General features: G+C 41.4%; 1 protein-coding gene across 6 annotated transcripts in view; it reads left to right on the top strand.

Moving 5' to 3' along the window:
* MAP3K5 (mitogen-activated protein kinase kinase kinase 5) overlaps window positions 1-22,019 on the top strand; it is a 97,648-nt gene that overhangs the window by 34,467 nt on the left and 41,162 nt on the right. For all 6 annotated transcript variants that reach the window (XR_014524828.1, XR_014524829.1, XR_014524830.1 and 3 more), the window contains exons 4-9: window positions 793-986; window positions 2,816-2,984; window positions 6,213-6,319; window positions 11,066-11,236; window positions 15,503-15,615; window positions 17,198-17,357. Coding sequence is in view for 2 of the 6 variants with exons in the window: in XM_083498045.1 (XP_083354171.1) it covers window positions 793-986; window positions 2,816-2,984; window positions 6,213-6,319; window positions 11,066-11,236; window positions 15,503-15,615; window positions 17,198-17,357 (914 nt within the window). In the remaining 4 variants the exon portion in view is untranslated. The remainder of the gene's footprint in view (window positions 1-792; window positions 987-2,815; window positions 2,985-6,212; window positions 6,320-11,065; window positions 11,237-15,502; window positions 15,616-17,197; window positions 17,358-22,019) is intronic.

Raw genomic sequence — 22,019 nt, 5'->3', positions numbered from 1 at the left:
AACTGTTCCAATGAAATTATTTGCTTATTTCATACAGTTTATATACTGCTTGATTGTAATAAACAAACAAACAAACAAGCCCCCACCTCAAGGCAGTTTTGTTGATCTCTTTGTGATCCTTGTGGTTAGTTTTGCGTTTGCTGTTGGGTTGGCAATGTTTTATTGCTCTGTTGTTGTCCATGGCCTTGCAGATCCACATGTGTGGAAATGTGAAATAATAGTAGTCATCATTCAGTGTACCACTGAGCTTGCAAACAATATCCTTTTTTAAAAACTACTTACAAACCCAAACCTGAATTGTTTTAAAGCAAATGTGAGCCATCTGCAACCTTTGGTCTAATGTTATGAGACCCTCAGCTCTCAGCCAACCTGTCTCCCCTCCCAGCTGGACAGAAACACACAGAGAGATAAAATAAAGATGATGGAAAGAAAGAAAGAAAGAAAGAAAGAAAGAAAGAAAGAAAGAAAGAGAAAGGGCTGTGCACTGCCCTCTTTGGGCTTTGCCCCACTAGCTGCTAGCTTTTGCCCTGACTGCAACTGGCATGTGGTCCTTGACAGATAACCCCCCAAGGGATTGCTGTAATCAACAGAAAGAAACGTTGTCAACAGAATAGCATTGAATATAGGTTGCACTGGGTTATATCCAACTAAGTCATACTTAGATCAGACTTATTGAAATGAATTGACATGTTATTCAAGTCCATTGATTTCAATGGGTCCAATGGTTTAGCTTTAATAAAGCATTCTCATGCTGTAATTCATACAGAGTGTATATTTTTATTTCTCCTGCAGATGTGCACTGGCAACTACATATTCGTACCATATATGATAACTCCCCATAACAAAGTCTACTGTTGTGACAGCAGTTTTATGAAAGGACTAACTGAGCTGATGCAGCCCAGCTTTGAACTTCTGCTTGGGCCAATATGTTTACCTTTGGTTGACCGTTTCATTCAGCTTTTGAAGGTGGCACAAGCCAGCTCAAGGTAAGGATCTTCACCATAATGCAATCTTCTGCCAAATTCACATGCGAAAGCCTTTCAAGAGGGGGGAAAACACCAGTGAGACAAGTATAGCATATGGTAGTAGCATCCAAGGGATGATAATCTCTGTGTTCTTAGGTTGTACAGTGAAGTTGTCCCATTCATTCAATGACTTCTGCTTGTACAATTGCACTTCCTCTTACTCTTCTTCCATCCCCACACACTTCCCACCATTCTACTTTAGGGTGGGGGAGAGTCCCAGAACAAATTAGTGGTGTGTGCATGGGCAGGAGATGGTGGGGATGTTTTATTGCACAAGCACAAGCATTTATGCAAATGAAACAACTTTGTCAGGTGCAACCTTGTGTGTAGGAGCATTTTTTGTATTGGGAGTGACCTGGGTGGGGTGACGTTGTTCCTAGTTAAGCTGCTTGCTAGCAAGGCCAATGCACCCCAGCTATGATATCACTGAAACAAAGAGAGAACCCACAATCCTACCTCGCTTTCTTCAAAAGCTCAAGAAGCTGAAGGGAGTACCTGAAAAGTAAAAGGTGGGTCTGGGAAGTGATGTGAGGTGGGAATATTCTCCAGAGAATATTCTCTGCTAGAAAATTCTCCGGAGAATATTCTCCACAAACTGTAAATTCTAATGTAAGAACCAGTTTTATAACCCACATTTTTAAAATCTAGTAAATAATAAGTCAAGCTGTGATATTGCCGGTGTAAGTAATGAATAATGATTTTTTTGATCCAGTTACATTACTGGGCATTGTGTCATTCACCATTGGCAGTTCTGAAATGTGAGCTACAGAAAACATTAATTTTTTTTAGTTTTAAAAATGCTATTCATTTAATTTGATGAACATTTGAATTTGTATGTATTTCAACGATATGTAATAGCCTTTTTTCTATTTTGGTGTGACCTGAGTCTTAGCAATTCTGTATCCTTGGGCACACAGTGTTTTGTTTTATTTTTACAGAAAGTAGCTTTAATGCTTTATACACTTAAAGTACCTAGGCCTATATAATCAATTTCAAGTTTGGTGCAAAAAATCAAAGAATGTGAATTCACTGCATTGCCCCATTGAATAAAAGTATCTGTACAGTTTTTGGTTGCTATCTGAACACGTTTACCCATGAATAAACATGTATATTAACTAATTATATCATTTTCAATGCATTAAAATTAATATTATATTTTAAATGAAATTTCTCTAATATTCTCATTAATCGAGAATATTCTCGAGAATATTCTCCAAAAGATTATTCTCAAGAATTTAACATCTCTAGGTCTGGGAGGGGGAGAGAGACAATACTTCTTTTTGTACCCCTCCCACTGAAAATGAGAAGTTGCCCCAGAAGAGCCTTGGTCTCTACAAGAAAAAGAAGTGCACAACTCTCTTCCAGCTTCCAACATCCCTTACCATGCTGAACTATGTATATGAAATATAAGATGTGACTTCTGTTCATTCATCCCATGATTTGCAAATATTTTGTGTTCTTCTGAATTTAAAGGGATGAAGCATGTTATATGGCTGCATTACAGAAGTGACCAGCTTGCAGTTTCTTGCATTCATTCCATATGTTTAGGTCTTTATTGCAGGGTTGGGGAATCTTTGTCCCTCCAGAGGTTATTGGACTATAACTCCTATCATTCTTGACATCACCTTTCATTACCTTGGTTTGTCTTCCTGGTTCTCTTACTGCCAAGTAGCATTAGAATGAGAGCCCCACGTTCGTACTTCATCGTTGTGTTTACTATAGAATTAGATAGTCAAGTTGCTGTCCTTGAATATTCAGGCTTAAATTGATAGTTTTCTTTTCCATTCTAGTCAATACTTCAGGGAGTCAATTCTTAATGATATCCGAAAAGCACGTAACTTATACACAGGAAAAGAACTAGCCACAGAACTGGCCAGGATACGACAACGGGTGGATAACATTGAGCTTCTGTCTGCTGACATTGTGATAAACTTGTTGTTGTCTTACAGAGATATTCAGGTAGGCTCCTATTGTTTAATTTGAATCTATTGCTCCTGTTATTCCATATTTCTGTTCCGACATATTTCTTCTCACTACTAACATATTTAATCCATTATAACAAAATCATACTCTGTGGAGTGCTCCTGTTCACTGTTCCTAGAAGTCAGATGTGCCTTCTTCCACAGATAGTTCATTCAAGTTCCACCTCCCAGCCAGTTTTCCACACACCCCTGGTCATTCAGCTTTCCGTGGCTAACTAAACACACAAGGCCCTTATTTCAGAGGAGGCTTGCCCCCATTAAGGTCCCCTCCCAAAAGGTGTTTTTCTCCCACTGTAAGTCTGTATTGATTTATCATTTTGACATTTGCATTCCTGGTGGGGTGGGGGAGATAGATATTTAACAAATAAATAAGGTAAAACCTTTGTAGGTTTCCTGAGCCTGCTAATACTTCCCCCTAGGGCAGCAGTGGAGAACCTTATTCCTCCAGGCCTCTCTTATCTGCCCTTATAACACTTCTCAGGCCACCGCCCCCTCAGTGGCCTTGCTTCCCACCCCTGGTAATTTTTCATGGTTGAAATGTGTCCTAAATGTAAAGGAACCCCTGATCATTAGGTCCAGGCGTGACCGACTCTGGGATTGCGGCACTCATCTCGCTTTATTGGCCGAGGGAGCCGGCGTACAGCTTCTGGGTCATGTGGCCAGCATGACTAAGCCGCTTCTGGCGAACCACAGCAGCGCACGGAAACGCCGTTTACCTTCCCGCTGGAGCGGTACCTATTTATTTACCTGCACTTTGGCGTGCTTTTGAACTGCTAGGTGGGCAGGAGCAGGGACTGAGCAATGGGAGCTCACCCTGTCGCGGGGATTCGAACCGCCGACCTTCTGATTGACAAGTCCTAGGCTCGGTGGTTTAACCCACAGCGCCACCCGCGTCCCTTCAAAATGTGTCCTACAACCCTGGTAATGCCTACCACACAAAAGTAAACTTTGCATTAGCTTGCCTGCCCACTTTTGTCTCTCAGCCCACCTACCATTGGGCATGTGGCCCTCAGAAGCTTGCACAGAAGGGAATGTGGCCCTTGGGTTCCACACCTCTGCTCCAGGACACGGGTTTTGGCTACGTGAGCAGTGAGTGGCACACACACCTGAACATCAGAAACAGAGGGAATTAATATCTGCTGTAGGCACCCATTTCAGGAAATTCTCAGAGCAAATGCTTGACCAGTAAATGGATCTGGGTCAGCTGCTGCTTCCAGTGAAAAGAGCATGGTGACGCATGCGGGGAGCTCTGGACAAATGGCTCACTGGCACTTATGTCTCACTGCAGAGTGAAAGCACTCATGCAGTTGCCAGATTTTAAAACAGAACTTTGTTGCCATGGCAACTTTGTGTACATCTATGCCTAGGCCTGTGGAAAGGGGTGGGTGTATAATGGCTAGGATTCTGAATTCCTTTTTTAAAAAGTCTTTTATATTATGCATATTGGAGAACACTGTGTTAAGTTTGGTAGCTGGGTTATAAAGAAATTATGTGAGAAAATTCCATGCCTATGCTGGGACTTTTAGCGCAAGCTGAAGGAGTCCCAGTGCAACATAGGAAGCTCTCTCATACTGACTTAGATCCCCTTTCTTGCTATAGCACTTCACAAAGTGGATGGGGGGGGGGAATCACTTCTGTAGGGTTAACCCTGCAGAAGTACCATCTGATAGTCTGCAAGGAACTACTGTCAAATTAAGCTGCAGGAGTCCCAGTGCAACATAGAAAGCTGCTTTATACTGCCTTGCTCCATATTGCTCCCATTGACTGGCAGTAGCTCTTCAGGGCTTCAAACCAGGAATATTCCCAGCTCTATCTGGAGACGCTGGGACCTTCTGTATGTAAAGTGAGTGCTCTGCAACGGAGCTATGGTCCTTCATGTACTTGTTCACATGCTCCTGTGATGGTGCTTAGAAACCCCTACTTGGAGGAGGGTGAGACAGGAGGGCTCACTTGTATCTCCTTGCATCATTCTAAATGAAAACTATTTTAAAATCCGTCTGTGGAATCCTAACAGCCTATGGTAGTGCTTCTGCTCAAACAGTCCGTGTTCTGCTTCCTGTGCCCAACAAAACTTTATATAGAAATCCGCTTCCGGTATGACAGGAGGAGCTGCTGTTCGAGTGAGAGCTCTGGAATGATTATATAGCTATGTGCCCAGGAACTGCACATTATATTTTCTTGGTTTCTTAGGCTGCTTTCACACGAACCCACACTGACATCCTTCATTCATTTTTTTATGGGGCATCCAGACAGCATCATTGTCAGCCTGTTGCATTTCAGTGTTTTCTGTTAGCATCTAATGTTTTTTGAGACCTGAGTTGCATTTTATTTTGTTTCGGTTTTTGCAGTAAAGCAGCAGCCTGTCTACTTTGGAGATGCAAGGCATTAATGAAGCTTTTCAAAGGCTCTTGTGCCTTTTAACTGAAACATTTCCTCCTTGTAAATTCAGTCTGTTTTTATTGCTTCCTGATAAATACAGGTGGGGGATTGGTGATAACTAGCCTATGTTAATTGCACTTTGAATAACCTTTCTTAATTATACCTGTGTCAGTTTCTATTCCTGTGTGTAGAGAAAGCTTTAATTATTCATTTTACCTCATTTGTTATTTGCTATTAATAGTCCCTTTTCCTATGAAAAAGAAATATGGCTTAATTATGCTTAATCCAATCACCACCTGCAGCCCATTATTTTTTTCAGTTCAGGGGCACATTTGGAATTCTGGCACCACAGAATATGCATTTCACAAAAGAAAAACTGGTGATGTTCAGAACCAGCCCACAAACACACAAAAAGGCATCAAGATCTACTACTACTCTACCAACCAATATAACACAGACTAAAAGGGAGGCAACCCTCCCCCAAACCCTCATTTTGGTGGGTGGGCAAGTTGCCTTGGTAGGTGCTGCATTGGGGACATCAGGCTTAAATTAGTGTTTTTAAAATGAACAGTGCAATTTTATGCATGTCTGCTCAGAAGTAAGTTGGTGTCAGTTGAATGGAAGCAGAAAGAGGATGGTTGAGTAAAAGCTCTTTCATTAGATAATGAAGAACATTATGATTATAGTGTCCACTTTAACTTGTGCCTCTTCAGGTGCAACTGTTAAATCATTTTGTCATGTCAGAAGTGCACCAGCAAATTTTACTCTTATTTCCCTTTCTTGCTATAATGACTTAAATAAATCCTTTCATGCTGTTTCTTGGAAGGATTATGATTCTATTGTGAAGCTGGTAGAGACATTAGAAAAACTTCCAACCTTTGACTTGGCTTTGCATCATCACGTGAAGTTTCATTATGCATTTGCACTGAACAGGTAAGCGCTTTCCTTCCTAATGACATTTTGTTGGTTTCGTGTAAGTCATTTCCTTAAATGTTACTTCTACAAAAGCTTGAAGCTTTTCTCAGCTTTTTCAGTGGAACTTCTTATTCGAGTCATATGTCTCTTTCTGCATATTCCCTGCCTTCTTTACCTTTTCTTCTTCTTCTTCTTCTTCTTCTTCTTCTTCCTTCTTCACACCCTGGGAGTTAGATTTGGCTTTCCATCTGTGTGAAAATCGATATTTAACTTTATTTTCTGCTCATGATTATGAAAGCAGTTTGATCAAACAGAAAACATGAAGAGACGATTGTTGATTGAACAATCCATGAAACATACTCAAAAGCATAAAGTACAAATCGGCACAATTCTGGCCAGACGTGATGTGCAGCATGCACACTGATGTAAATGTGCACAATGTACTGTAGGCATGTAATTGTAAGCAGGCCTTGTGCCCTTGCAAGAATACAACATGACTTCTCTGTGGCTGAAAGAATTAGCCTGTATGAATACTCTCTTAGGATTAGAATGGTAGACTAAAATTTTGAGCTGTGGTTCTCTAAATTGTGCACGAGGCAAACTGGGGGCATGGCAGGGTGCAGTAGGGCCTGTAGAATTGTTAAGAGAAATGAAATCTCTGTGTTGCATCTTTAGTATGTTAGGGTTATGGTTCGCTCACTTAGAGCTAGCCTAGATAACTACATCAATGGTGTTCCCTGGTGGAAACTGGGAATGCTTATGACTTGAAGGTCTTAATTTACATAATGAATTGTGCTAAACAATTTAGCTAAGTCATATCTATTCTGGTGTGCAGTTTTTGATACCTGACTATATCTGTCTGGGATAGTTTATGGGCCAAAAAATGAAGCTTAGTCCAGTCAAGACAGAGGTTTTGTTGGTGAACTGTGTGACCTGTGCAGTGGTGTTCAACTCATTCTGGATGCACTCCCTCAAAAGGTTTTGGAGAGCTGAAACACCTAGTTTTGTTACTGGAGACCAATTGCCATCTATGCAATACAGTACATTTTACCAGCTAAGGCAAGTTCTCCAGTTATAACTAAAATGAACCCTCTGAGGAAGAGCCAGTTTGTTCACAGCATGTCTGATGCAAAACATTTGTTGGAATGTCTCTACATTGAAAACTATTTTCCCTGCACTTTTTGGCTTGCATCTACTTTTATAGCTCAAATTGGTGCCTCCCCATTCTTTTGCCTTTGCATCAGCTATGATTCCCCCCTTGGAGGGAGAGAATATCTGGCTACTGGTATCCATTTCCTAGTAACCTCCAAATTAGACTGAAGTATGTGGGGTTTCCTCTGAAGACATTTCAGAAACTTCAGTTCAAAACAGAGATGCTCGACTATTAATTGGGAATGGCTGCGGGAAATAGTTGTTTTGAAAAATGAGAACACTTGCTGCTATTCAGTTACCAAGCACAGTCAAAGGTTCTGTTGCTTTTAAAAGCTCAAAACAGCTTAGGACCCAGATACCTCTAAAAGAATATTTTTCCCCACCTGAGCTGACCAAACTTTACAATCCTCATCAATGACCCTTCCTGGAGTCCTTCCACTCTTCTGAAGCTGAGCTGGTGGTGACTGTTATGTGCTGTGCCCTCAGTTGTCCCGTGTGGAGGTGGAATGCCTTTCCCATGAGGCTCACTTGGCACTGAATCTGATGTCCTTCTGACACCAGGCAATGATTTACCCAGACCTTCCAGCATGTCGTTGAAGCTGGTTTAAACTGAGGGTTGTTGTTTTTTACTGATTCTGCTGGGTTTATGCTTGTATTTGTTGGGTTGGTTTTAATGTTGCATTCTACTGTGCATGATGCTGTTTTCTTATTATTGTTGTGAAACAGTCTTGGGAGTTGTTTTATTCACCTTGCAAATTTTGTAAAATGAAGGGAAGCATATAAATATTTTAGGTAAATAAATATTGTCACTAGAGGCTAGCATCCTAGTGACGAGTGCAATGTTCAGACCATCTCTTGTTTGCAAGACATCTGGTGATGTGCATATATGAAATGTCTTATCTGGATCACGAAATAAAGCACAATGTAATCCCCAATTCACTGCTTTGCTACATAATGCAATAGTCTATGATTCCCGTTCTTTATGTTGATTGCTACCATTAGAAATAATGCTTCCCCTACACCCCCCACACCCCTACTTTTTCTTTCCTGGAATAAGTTAGGCCTCACCTGACCCTGGTCCCTCTCTCTCTCCTCCAATTTCTTTTGATCTGCATTGTAGTGGGACCTGACACTGATTTCAGTTACATTTGGGGAAGCTCGTTGGACCAGGATTTGAAACCTTTTGCCATATATAACATATAAGCTGCTATGGTTCTATGCCCTAGCGTAACCCTGCAGAGAGGTTATTATCAGTGGGGCAAGCTCAGAACTGGGCAGCAAAATGTTGGGCTACAGTGCAGCCAATATTCCATTTGCAATGCCGCCGCTGTCTTCTGGCAGCTGCCAGTTTATTTCACACAGTGATATCTGTGGTGGCTTGGGAAATAGGTGGGACAAAACAGCTTCTGTTAGGAAGTGGCAGCAGATAACAAGAAGCAGAGGGCAACTGATGGGGCTCTGAACTTTGGCTTTCTTTCTTATCAGATTTGGAAGCTCCGCACCTGGACAAATTTGGTCTTCCTCAGGAATTCCTTTAGCTATCTAGCAACAAAGGTGTGCTTAGCACGGCATAGAAAATACAAGGTATTCTGTCCCTGCATAAGAATATGCAGGGGCAACAATTTGGTTTTTTAAAATATTATTTTAAAAAGGGAAATTGAACATTTCCTGGCTTTGAATGGGTATAAGGAGGACAAGGCTTGCATTTGAGCTGCCTTTGTCAACTTAGTTCCTTGTGAGCAGAGGCTAATGGGACTTGTAGGCCAAAACATCTGGAGGGCATCAGGTTGGTGAAGGTTCAACTGAAAAGGGGCAGAAAAGATTTCATGGAAGAAGGTTGTTTTGAAGTGGGGTATGGAATAGGATGAGTTGTGTGTGTGTCACTGGGCAAGCAAAGATGACACAGTGGAAGTGGATAGGCCAGTTCCCAGGGTCAACTGAAATAATATTTGGCAATCTCTTTTCTCTTGACTAGTAATGTGTTCACATTGTAAGGAAGTTCTAGCTGTAATCTGTGAGCCATGATAGCTTTCACAGGCCTTGTGATAGTTGTAGTTATGGCACAATATGTCTAAACTTATCATCATCATAAAGAAATGTACAGAAAGTTCACCTTTGTTGTAATCTTGAAGAACGGAAAGTGTGTGGGTACCAGTTTTAAGTTTTGAATATCTCATAATGGTAAAATATAAAATACTTTAGGCAACTTGAGGTAGGAGTGAGGCTCGTTCTTCTAATGTTTCAGCTTGAAATAATGCATTATTCCTTTGGCAAATAATGGGGTGGAAGCAGAATCATGTGAGTCTACTGCTCAGAGCAAATCCACTTGGAACAAAGTGTCATATCCAGTTTAGGGACTTGTGCCTTTCATGTTTGGTAAGCAGAGAGCAAAGTGGCAACCGGGAAGTAAGCAGGTGAGAAAAATTACACTGCAAAAAATCTGGAGCAAATGTTGCCACCACTTAATCAGCATTTTACAAAATGGTTACATAACATATGTGACTTGAAATGGACTCTGTATTAAGTGAATCTTTAGACTCTTACAGCCATGTTAAATTTCTCATATCAGTCAGCTTTCTAGATGGAAAGTTGAGGACAAAACAGAGATAAAATATAGTTGGAATTATGTGGAGAAAATCTAATTAATTTGGTGATTTTGCCTCTTTGGGCATTCTTTATTTGTTCATTATTTTACAAAGCTGCAAAGCACAGAAAGGCACTCTTGAATGCTTCCTTCATTGTGTTGCTAGGGAAATATGGAGAGGGCTGCTTACCCAGGGATGCTTCAAATGTGACTAATTTCCTGCACGTATAGCTTCTGTATAGAACAGCTATACAAACAAGGTCTAGATTACCATCTGTGACAATTGTACATGGGATTATTTTTTAGCATATAAACACACTGTACAAGCAGCAAAAGTAATCTGTATTTGAGAGTTGATGGCTTGTTTGTGTGCTTTTTCCTACTTGGAAAAGCTGTATGCTGGAATCGGTTGCATTAGAAGCAATTCTGCATCTCAAAGAAACTTGCATTAATTTGAGGTCAGCCAAGGAATGAATGTTTCTGATGATCGTGAGAACATGGAATGGGAAGACCTTCAAAAAGTGGTCAGTGCAAGAATAGATTCTCCCTGCACTGACCAATCAGCAAGTAGTCTTTTTTTTTGGGGGGGGGGATTTCCTACTTGAGAGCAACAAACTATTTTTTTAAGTCAAAAAGCCTCAACTGACTGTGACAGATTATGAGATCCATTTCGTGTTGCTACCTTTATTGCAACCCGTTATGTTAAAACTCCAGATGAAAATCATACTGTAAAGAGAAACTATTCTGTAATATCTGAACAGAGAGTTTACTAAAATGTTCCCTGTTTCATATGCATTATGTCATGCTTCCAGATGCCTACAGTATAATTTTCTGTGAAGAGCAAAAGGAGAAGGTTATTTTCATTCGATTTAATGAGACAGCTATCTTTTCTCTCTGCCTTGCCCCCCAGCTCTATTCAAATTCTAGCCATGCCAAAAGAACGCAAAGTGTTCAGATATCAGGACAACAGAGAATTATGACAAATTCAAATGTTTGTATTCTTTTTTATATATATTAAAAAACCCCAGGCGAAATCTTCCTGGAGACAGACAGAAAGCTCTAGATATTATGATACCTCTAGTGGAACATGAGAGTCAAGTACCTTCTGATATGTACTGCCTTGTGGGACGGATCTACAAAGATATCTTTCTGGATTCTGGATTTACAGATACAGAAAGTAGAGACCAAGGCACCTTATGGTAAGTAGCACCATGTTACATGTCCACATAATTTTAACAAAAACACTCCAGCTGACAACAGGAGTTGGAAATGGGCTCCTTTTTTATATTTCTACAAACTCATGGCTACTTAAAATTAATTAATAATCTAGTGAATAAATATGATTCCAGTTAGACTGGGCAACTTCACAGTTGATGTCGTAGGATAGGGGCCAACTCTTCCATTGCCAGAAGTTTTGTTTCATTATTTTTTATTGCCCATTGAAGCATGCTCGATGAGTCCATGTGGCTTATCTTCCTATCTTCTCTCATGATCTGCTTGTTTCCAAGTTGAGGACAAGAGTGAACGCTGCTAGGTGATAGACTTTCTATTAATATCAACACAGCGATGACAAGTTAATTATTAGCTGTCAGATTTTTCCCAGACACGTTGCTGCTATAATGCTGACAGGGTAAATCAGGCAAGATGGTTTTCTTCCTCTTGTTAGCTTGGCTAACAAGTCTCTAGCTAGTCTGGGTGTGGGCCCAAAGCTGTCAGCTGGTTAGGTTCAGCTTGTGCCAGTTTCCAGTAGATGACTATAGCCAAGCAGGCATAACCAAACAGCAGCCTATAGCAGAGAGAGAGAAGAGGGTTAAAGGAGGACAGGTATTAGAAGTTGCAGAGAGTGACTTGTTAGCAACAAGCTTCCAGCATAGTACTAGGAGTTCTGCTAAAAATGTTTAGAGCTGTTAAGTCATTAAATTGACCTTGTATACTGAATGTTTAGTTCCTTGTATACATGGTGAAACAAGGCTGACATGCTGGTGCAGTTTTATTTTGTTTACAATGAGTTTTTATTATTGTGCTGGGCAGACATTTTATGTGCTGTAGTGATATAAAGGTTTGGCTTTAGCATTTAATGTATTACAGTATATTTTGTATTGTTTCCATATTCATTTTTAAAGGAGATTCTGTCACACACTAAAGAAAACTTCCACCTAGACAGATTCTCCTAAAAGCCAGATATAAAAGGCTATTCAATTTTTATTAATTTTAAGAATTTTAAATAAATTGTGAGACTGTGACTGGAAATAAAGTCTGTCACCTTGAAGGGCTTTTACTTGCCAGCTGCATTTGTACATAATGCTAAACCATGATTTTAGCACTACATGTACAAACTGAAACAAGCCCAAGCAAAGTCTTGGGCTTCCTCTTTCCTTCCACGCACCTGGAAATCTCTAGCTTAGTTAGTTGTTACATGCAGATAAGATACTATGGTGCTTCACAACCTCTGGTTAACTAAGGTAAAGGTAAAGGACCCCTGGACGGTTAAGGCCAGTCAAAGGCGACTGTGCGGTTGCGGTGCTCATCTCGCTTTCAGACAGAGGGAGCCGGTGTTTGTCCACAGGCAGCTTTCCGGGTCATGCGCCCACATGACTAAACCACTTCTGGCGCAGCAGAACACCGTGATGGAAACCAGAGTGCATGGAAATGCCATTTACCTTCCCATCACAGCAGTACCTATTTATCTACTTGCACTGGTGTGCTTTCAAACTGCTAAGTTGGCAGGAGCTGGGACAGAGCAACAGGAACTCACCCCGTTGTGCAGATTCAAACCTCCAACCTTCTGATCGGCAAGCCCAAGAGGCTCAGTGGTTTAGACCACAGTGCCACCCACATCCCTGGTTAACTAAATAAACTATCTTCATAATATCTTTTTTGGCTTCTTTTGAAACTGGCCAGGGTTTGTGATAAACCATGATCCCTGGTCCCCAAACAAATACAAGATTAGTGGAAACTGAAAATAACTGCTGGTGACATCCTTCTCCTGGCCATGTGGCGGGAGGAGGAGGAGGAGAGGGCATGTGCTCATGCATGTGTAGCAGCAAACCATGGTTTAGCATTGCATTGGAATCCAGCTGCAGTGTGATAGCAAGCAATGTGATCCCTCATGCCATTCAGAGGCATCAGAGTCCCAAGAGCCTTTAGCCACAGGATTCATGTTGTGCTCTCAAGTTGTTCCCTGGCGGCATGTTTGTGAACTGATGACTCATGAAGTAATGAAGCAGTGAGGAAACCTCTTATCTTACATTTCTACCACTATGAGGAAGTTTCTGGAAACATCTGCACATAGAGATAGCTCAAAGTGGCACACATAATTGGAGAGAACCATTTAGTGTGGTCTCACCCGGATCACATAGAAAGTTTCTGTAGTTGCTGGCAGTAGCATACCTTGCAAATCGTCCAAACATGCAGGACTGGCAAGTCTCTATGGCAGAGCCATCTTGTTCCTTTCCCAGGGTATCAGGCTTCTACTCAGGGTGATGGGTAAGGTCTCAGCTTACATAGCTCAAAACACTCCAGTGTTAAAATGGGTAGGTTATAACAGTGGCAACAGCAGAAACTGTGCCAATAACATTTAGGGTATTTGAAGAGCCCTTCTGCTTGAGTTTTGGAGGTAAGATGGTGGTGATCCCTGTACCCATTTGATTCCTAACTTCTTGCCTAATGCAAGTTCTTTAGCTGTACTTTTCCCTTCCTGTCCCTCCTCTGAAAGCAGCTGTTGGACTTAACTGGGCAAAGGCTGGATGAGCACAGGGAATGCAATAAACAGTCACCTTTAACCTTGTTTTGTGGTCTTTAGACAGGGTTCAGGCAGAGAGTTCTGGGCATGCTTTCACTGTGCTGTTTTGTTTTCCATACAAACAAGATTTTTGCCTTCCACCATGTAACTCCGCCACTGCCTATTTACAGTAAATTCATTTTAAAAGTCGTGGAAAGTGGGAAGTGGTGTGTCTGGTAAATATAGGCTGCCGCTTGCCTTCCTTTTGTGTGTGCACTTTGGATGAACAGAAATGCTTGTTTGGATTGGATTTAGTCTCTCATGCATTTTTGCCCTGCTTAGCAACATACCGCATTTTAAGAGATCCAAGGAATCTTACAAATTTAAGGAATTAATTGTTATTCAGTGCCAAGTTAGTGCATTCTGAGTTGAAGGATTAACTCCAGCTTATTTGGTGGACTTTTCTCTTTTCTGTTGTAAAGTTGCCAGGAAAATGTATAGCAGCAATGAAATTATGTGTCTGCCAAACATGTTAATTATTAGTGAGGGAGGGAAGGATTTCTTTTTTGGAAATCAACATTGTGTTAGTTTGAATGTCCTTCCTCATTTTGTCATGCCTGACTGTACTGCAAAGTGAAGAGAGGTAATAAAACGAGTTAAACTGAGTTGGAAGGACCAGAGCTCTGACCACTGATCTGCTGTGGGTCCCTTTGTCTTTTGTTTGAAAAGTTGCTGTGAGAGAGGGTAATTGAAAATGGAGACACTTTTTCCTTCTCACTCCAGTCCCTTCCAACACATCTTTTCAAACAAAAAAGAGCTGCCCAGCTACATTGACACATGCTTAAGGGGTGTGCGTAAATGGACCCTAAGAGTGTAAGTTGTGAGCTGGATGTCCCTGCAGTTAAAGCCACTTCTGATGAATTCATTAATTACATAGGAAGCTTCCTTATATGGAATCAGACTTTTGGTCTATCTAGCTCAGTATTGGCTACTCGGCCAGGCAGCATTTTTTTAGGTCTCCAGGCAGAGGCCTCTCCCTGCCCTACCTGGAGATGCTGGGGCTTTCGGCATGCGGTGCTGCAAGGCAGATGCTCTACCATTGAGCTACAGCACTTCCGAGTCTGTGGGCAAGCTCCTATTCCCGCAGCCTTTGTCTGCCTGACATGCCTTGCCAGGATTGTTTTCTTGTGAAGCACTTTGAGCACTTGAGATGAATTCTACAAATAAGCACTGGGTGTTGATATTATTAAATATGTATTTGAAAACTCTTCCGTCTTTCATTGTAGTTTGGTATACTGCATAGCGCTGTACTGATTTGCCTACTGTCGCAGGATCACTAAATATAAATAAGAGAAGGATAACTTCATTACAACAATATTAATCTCTAATGAGGGGGCATAAATCATAATTCTAGTATAAATGCCATAAGGAATTTTAATGCCAGTGTTCAGAAATAGTTCTTTGTGCAAAACAGCAAAGCTGTTAACCAGCTATATATTTTTCACAAGTGAATAAACACAAGAATCTGAAGAAAACAGTAGGAGGATGCTGTAAATGTTGGCTTCTTAAAATAACCATGCTGCCTGGATGGAAAATTATAAGCAGAATATTTTCGTGCTTGAACGGGTTGGTCAAGCTGAACAAACTGAAGAGCGGCACTTAGAGTACCAAATATGTATATAATTGTCCCTTTGTACGTCTTATTTTTTATATATCTATATCTATAACTTGTTTGTTCTCCTAGGTTCAAGAAGGCATTTGAGTCAGAACCAACATTACAGTCGGGGATTAATTATGCAGTCCTTCTCTTGGCCGCTGGTCACCAGTTTGATACCTCATTTGAGCTACGGAAAGTTGGTAATTATAGCCTGTTGATGCACAGGCAAATAAAATTCAGTGACAGCATTTTCACCACCCTCTGTTTTACAGGAAACAATCTGATGAATGCATTCAGAGTTCTTTGTTAGTTAGTAATTCTGCACTTCGGCTAAGTTTTCCATTAAAAAGGTATAACTTTGAGCCACCGCATGGATCCTGCCCGTTGCAATTATCTTGCCTAAGTTCAGTTTTCTGGGTTAAATGTCTGTCTTGCAGAGTCAGTAATGAAAAGAGCTCTTTATGGTGACTCAGTGATATTGTTGGATAAATTATGAATACTGATTAGTAAACCCTGCTAGTTCTAGTCTATGAATTATCTAATAATGAACTTCATTGGCTCTCTAGGACTAAGGTTTGTCCTGGTGAGGATCCTGCAAGCCATTGTTTCCCCCATTGGTTGTTCTTATTGAGCTACATATTATCTTACACTTCCTCTAAATGTGGAATTAGTTGTAATAGTTATTTACTATAACGTTTCCTTTCCCCTGAAACCTAAGGGTCCTAGGGTTAATGCATGACATTATCAAGAGGCTGTTATAGCAGACTAATATTCTAAATGGCTACAGTGCAGCTGCAAAAGCAATTATGGTTAGATTGCTTGTATGAAATTGTTGTTTCGCAACTGATATTTCAGCCTTTGCCAACATAGTGCCTTTCACATGTTTTAGACTATAACTCCCATCAGCTCCAGCCAGCATGGCCAGTGGTCAGGGATGATGGGAATTATAGTCCAAAATATCTGAAGGGCACATGCTTTAAATGACATTTGTGGTTGTTATTTGTGAGCCACTTTCTGCACGATTGCTTTCAAAAGTGGGTTCTAAATATGACAACAAATAAATCTTATTTATTTTTGCAGGGCTCCGAATGAAGTCTCTCTGAGCTAAATTAAGCTTGCTTAGTAGCAGTGTTTTGTGGATTGTTCTGTGGATATGAGTTTCCTTAACCTTCACTGTGTCTATTTTGAAATGTCTCTGAGGCTTATAGAACAAACACAAGATCTGACTAAGTAATACTCAGAACAGACCTATTGAAACCAGGGGATTAAGATTAGTTGTGGCTTTCTTGATCTCAGTGGGTCTATTCTATATTAGTGTGTCACAGTCCCTTGAATTAAAAAGGGGGGAGATGCAAAGAATAGGTGAAGAAATGCCGGAATTATTCAGTGGATCAGTGTTCAAAACTCTGGGTAGCCATTGGCTAGGACATGGGTAGGGTTTGAAGGGCCTACAATATGTCCTCATCTCTTAAAGCATGCACTCTTGGGATGATTAGGTTGTCTGCCATCCCAGTCACCATATGTGCTAGTGGTGCTGGTCTAGAATCCAGTGAAGCTACCAGTTAAATGCTCGCTTTCTTGTCATATTGAGAAACTGGATTGCAGTTAAGCAAGAGAGAAGCAGAAAGAGAAGGAAGACTGGTTTATAAATCAGAACACCGTATTGTGGGTGATTACGCAAGTTTAGGACCACCAATTTCAACGGAGCTTAAGTATGCATTAACTTGAGTTTTTGTTTGCGGTGCAGTCTTACGGAGAATTTTTTCTTTATTATTTCTCCAGGAGTAAAGATAAGCAGCCTGCTTGGGAAAAAAGGAAACTTGGAAAAATTGCAGAGTTACTGGGAAGTCGGATTTTTCCTGGGAGCTAGTGTTCTGGCAAATGATCACACAAGAGTGATACAGGCTTCAGAGAAACTTTTCAAATTGAAGACGCCAGCATGGTACGGCTCTTGTCTGATCAGTGTGCATTGAATCAAAGTACTCAAAGGACTCTAGCATCTGTTCTGATCTGAATATTCTGGGGGGAGGGGGAAATTAGTGTAAATATAAATGGAAATATTTCCCATTCCCAGATTTTTTAATATGGGCTCAGCAACTGTGTTGTTGTTTTTAAAAATTACTCCTATTTTATCCTCACAACAACCCTGTGAGGCAGGTCCACCTGACCGGCCCAAGATCACCCAGTAAACATCATGGCTGGGGCTTTCTAACCATTACACCAATTGCCTCTTAAGGTTGGGCTCTTGGCCTTCTTGCGGGAGGCCAAGTCATCAAGCAAAAGCCGCCCCCTTTCTATACAAACAATTCCATAGCAAGGTGACCCCACATTCCATATAAACAGAATCTCTTGCAGTAGTTGGTAATAATTGCTCAGAAAATTTTAGTCACGTTATCTTAAAAAATAGATTCCCCAATACATTCAGTCAGCCCATGTAAACAATTTACAAACAGTTGCAGTACTGTATTCAGCAATGCTCTCCATCCAGAATGATAGCTAAAGCCAATTATGTTGCTCGTTTCACCCCCTTCTTTTAAAACTCTTTTATTAGCTCAAAATGGTTCTGGCTTTCAGTCAATAAAATAGCAATTACACATTGAAATCAAGTTGCTTCATTTTCTACTTAACAGTGTAGCCTCCACTTGATATTGTGGCCAGGGCCAGACTAGTGGATGGATGAGACATTTCTGCACAGTATTTGCTTTCCAAAACGTACCAGGCAGCAGTGTTGTCATTCTTTAGAGCCTCTCCGGACTCACAAATGTCAGCCATTTGGTTGCTTCGGGGATGAGGAAGCTGGCTTGACGTTGCTAGGCAACCAAAACCCCTCAGCTAATTTCAGATCAAATTGGGGGGAAGGTGGGTCTCTGGGGAAGGAAGAGGTCACAGGGACCTGAAGGACTGGGAAATGGAAGGTGTGGAAATGTACATGAAGTTAGCTCCTTTAATCAGGACATGCATGTACTTGTTCTGTGCTTACATGTACAGAAAAGTGTAGATTCCAACTTCATGTATTTATGCAGGCCTGTGTATGTTTAACTGGGACTTCATTGGGACTTAGATGGAAGTAAGTGTCCCTAAGCCTGCAGCCTTATTTGGTGATAACTAGTTTTCTCTACATTCTCTTCCTGGTTGTCTAAAAGTTATTGAACCTAGACCTAGGAACCTATTTAAATTAGCGCCTTCTCTTGTTAATGTGGATGACATTCAATGTGCTCCAAGCTATAAGAGACTAGGTAAAAGTCAGCCACTGAATTCCATGGGCTAAAATGAGATTTGAACCAAGGGATTTAAAGTCCACAGACCACACAACTTACTAGTTTGGGTAGCAGATGCTGTTCCCTTATTTTTTGTGTGGCTAACCCTTCAATCATAAAATGGCCTATTAGTGACACCACCGTATTTTCTCCTTTGCCTTGTACAAACAATAAGAACTTGAGAAAAGCCTGCTGGTTCAGGCCAAAAACCCATCTAGGCCAGCTTCCTGTCTTCCCAGTGCCAACCAGATGCCTATGGGAAGCCTCATTGGTACAGTTTAGGTACCTGCTGAAATCTCTCTCAGGGAGACGGGGGAACTTCCTAAAGGTCTCTCTGGGTTGGCTTTGGGATTCTCTGACTTTCCCAGGAGAAAGATTTTATGAACCAATCCAAACTCGCCCTCCCTTACACCTTCGGAAATCCCTTTCCTTATATTGACTGCTGCACAGGAGTCATTGTGGAATACTTGGGTGAAACTGTCTCCCAGAGTTCCCTTCAGAGTTGCACGCTGTTAGGCAGCACTGTGGGGTGATGGAGAGGATATATGCGTGTGTGTGTGTGTGTGAGAGAGAGAGAGAGAGAGAGAGAGAGAGAGAGAGAGAAAGCCGTCTTCTCAAACTACTGTCCTGTGCTGCCACCAATATTATGGGAAGGGGGTAAGTGTATTTGGAGGTCCTTTGGCATGGGACTCCTTTGGGGGATTGTAGATGTTGACAGAGACGAGCAATTTGAGAGGGGAATACTTCTCTGGCTTGATTTTTTATCTGAGTTGGAGAATCTTTGGGAAAGATTCCACTTTGAGGTAAGTTTTATCAGCCCACAGTGTTCTCCCCACCCCCACCCCCACGCCTGGCTAGGGATAACTTCACAGGCACCTCTAATTCAAAGTGCTTAGCTTCGGCTAGAACATGCCCAATAAGTATAGTTCTTCTGTTAAGACACAAAGTCCATGTATAATGTGAATGTGTATTTGCTATATATTCCTATGGCTACACTTTTTGTGTAAAGTAGCTTTGGGAGATGGGTCATTTTGAGTAAATAAGCAGTGGTTGGGGGGCACGTATTTTAGCCCTTTCGCCACTCACCATTTTCCTGCCCCCGCCATGCTTGCCCCAAGCCACTTTCTCCACTCCATACATGCAATTTTGAGAGGGAAAACCAAATTCATTTTCCCCTGCTTGATTATTATTTTTTATCTGCTGCTCTGGTTTTATTTTGATGATTTTAAATATATTTTTATATGAGCTGACTGTCACAGAAAGGCAGAATATAGATGTTTTGATAAATAAAAATGTGTATAACGAGGTCCTTGTAACCTCTTTTATAACAGAAAGGTGGAACATACCTGTTTTAGTAAATTAAAAATGTGGGCAGTGAGACCATAATACCTGTTTTATAAGGAGCAGCTAGTACACACTGTCTTATTTAGCGACTATGGCGAAAAGCTCCTGCAGACCTTTAGCTGTATGTCTTGCCATAGCATAGCATCGAGATGATGCCGTAGAGATAATGTTGGCAGTGTCAGTATTAAGATAAGATTTGTGGAAGACAAATATTATTTATCTTTTCCTCGCAGAATATATGATTCTGTACTTTTATATGAAGGAGGGAGGAGAGATTGTAGATGCATCCATCATGGAACAGCTGCAGCATTTTCTGACACATTAGTGACAATCAGTTTAGCAGAGGCCTGTTTCTTGAAAGTGCAGTTAAAGCACACAGTCACTCACCAACACATTCAGTGTTTTAAAATACCGTATTTTTTGCCCTATAGGACGCACTTTTTCCCTCCAAAAATGAAGGGTAAATGTGTGTGTGTCCTATGGGGCGAATGCAGGCTTCAGGAAGCTATCCGCTAGCCATGGGAGACACGGCTCTCCCACAGCTAGCGGAGAGCTTGCCTGCACCCAGAAGCTTGGGGCGTGCTGAGCTCAAGTGGCGCGGCTCTCCCACGGCTAGCGGATAGCAGCCTGTTCTGGGGGATGGGGTCGGGGGAAGCTTGGGCTCCCCCACCCCAGCCCCGCACCTGGGGGGGCGGAAATATTTCCCCCCCTCTTATTTCCCCCCCAAAAAACTAGGTGCATCCTATGGGCCGGTGCGTCCTATGGGGCGAAAAATACGGTACCTGAACTGAACATTCAAAGATGATGCAGTAAAGAACCGTCACAGCAGGCTAAAGCAATGCCTTCCCACCTTGGGTGGGATCAGGGTTTCCCAAACTTGGGTCTCCAGCTGTTTTTGGACTACAGCTCCCATCATCCCTAGCTAGCAGTACTAGTGGTCAGGGATGATAGGAACGGTAGTCCAAAAGCAGTTGGAAACCCTGGGTGGGATAGAATCCCAATATGTGATGGAGCCCAATCAAAATGTATCTGAAATAGGTACAAGCAATTTCCTAGGCATGGTGGTGTATGTTTATTGTTGCAGGATTTTGTGTATGTTATAATAGAACCACACCCGTGTACAGGTGCTATTTTTAGCTACTGCAGATATGTTTGTGACACCAGAAGTTTTTAATTAGGACAATTTGCAAGATTTATCGCCAATGACACAAGCTGCCCATGGCATATGTGCTGAATGTTGTTGTACCTTGTCATCAGCATGACTATATTATAAACCTATAATTTAGTTTGACACTGGACCATCTTAGTGATGAGAAATAGAGAGCAGGCAAGTACATCTGATTTTCACAAAGACATGCATTTGAAAATACAGAATTGTAAAGCCCAGTTTGTCCATAAAAAGTATTATCTCACATTCCATGTGTCTACAAGCAGCTTTTGGGGGTAAATATAAGGAGTTGATTTAGCGTGAGTCAGACTATTGTTCCATCTAATCCAATGCTATAAATGATCTGACTAATCTCAGGCAGATGTTCTGTCCCTAAGCCCACAACCTGAGATCCTTTCAACAGGAGGTGCCAGAATTTGAAGTTGCAAAGCTTGTTCTCTACTACCCAGCTATAGTATAGATGCAGTCATTCTGTTGAATGAGTCCTGCAAAGCCACACATATCCCAAATTAATGGTTGCTTCACATGCTGTGGAAATAGCAGTAAACACCTGTTTAGCTGTGGTGCATTCTGAATTTGGAAGTTATCTTTTTTTCTCCTACTTGACTCGTACACACTGAAGGAACTATGATTGGCCCTGGGTTTCTACGGCTGCGTGTACATGCAATTAGCTTGGCTCTCCTAAGTCTTGGAGAACTCTCTGGGTACTCTTGTAATTTTTGTAGATCTCTAGAATGTTTTTTTCTTATCCATCTTCAGATCAGAAAGGGATCCTAGCAGGCCAGCACGGTGTGTACTGTTCTCATGAACCAAGAAAAGAGTCTGCATGATTTTC

The sequence above is a fragment of the Podarcis liolepis genome, assembly GCF_965112155.1.
Source record: "Podarcis liolepis genome assembly, chromosome: 3".
NCBI classification, from domain to species: domain Eukaryota; kingdom Metazoa; phylum Chordata; class Lepidosauria; order Squamata; family Lacertidae; genus Podarcis; species Podarcis liolepis.
The sequence above is the reverse complement of the archived record's forward strand: the minus strand, read 5'-3'. Positions and strand labels throughout refer to the sequence as shown.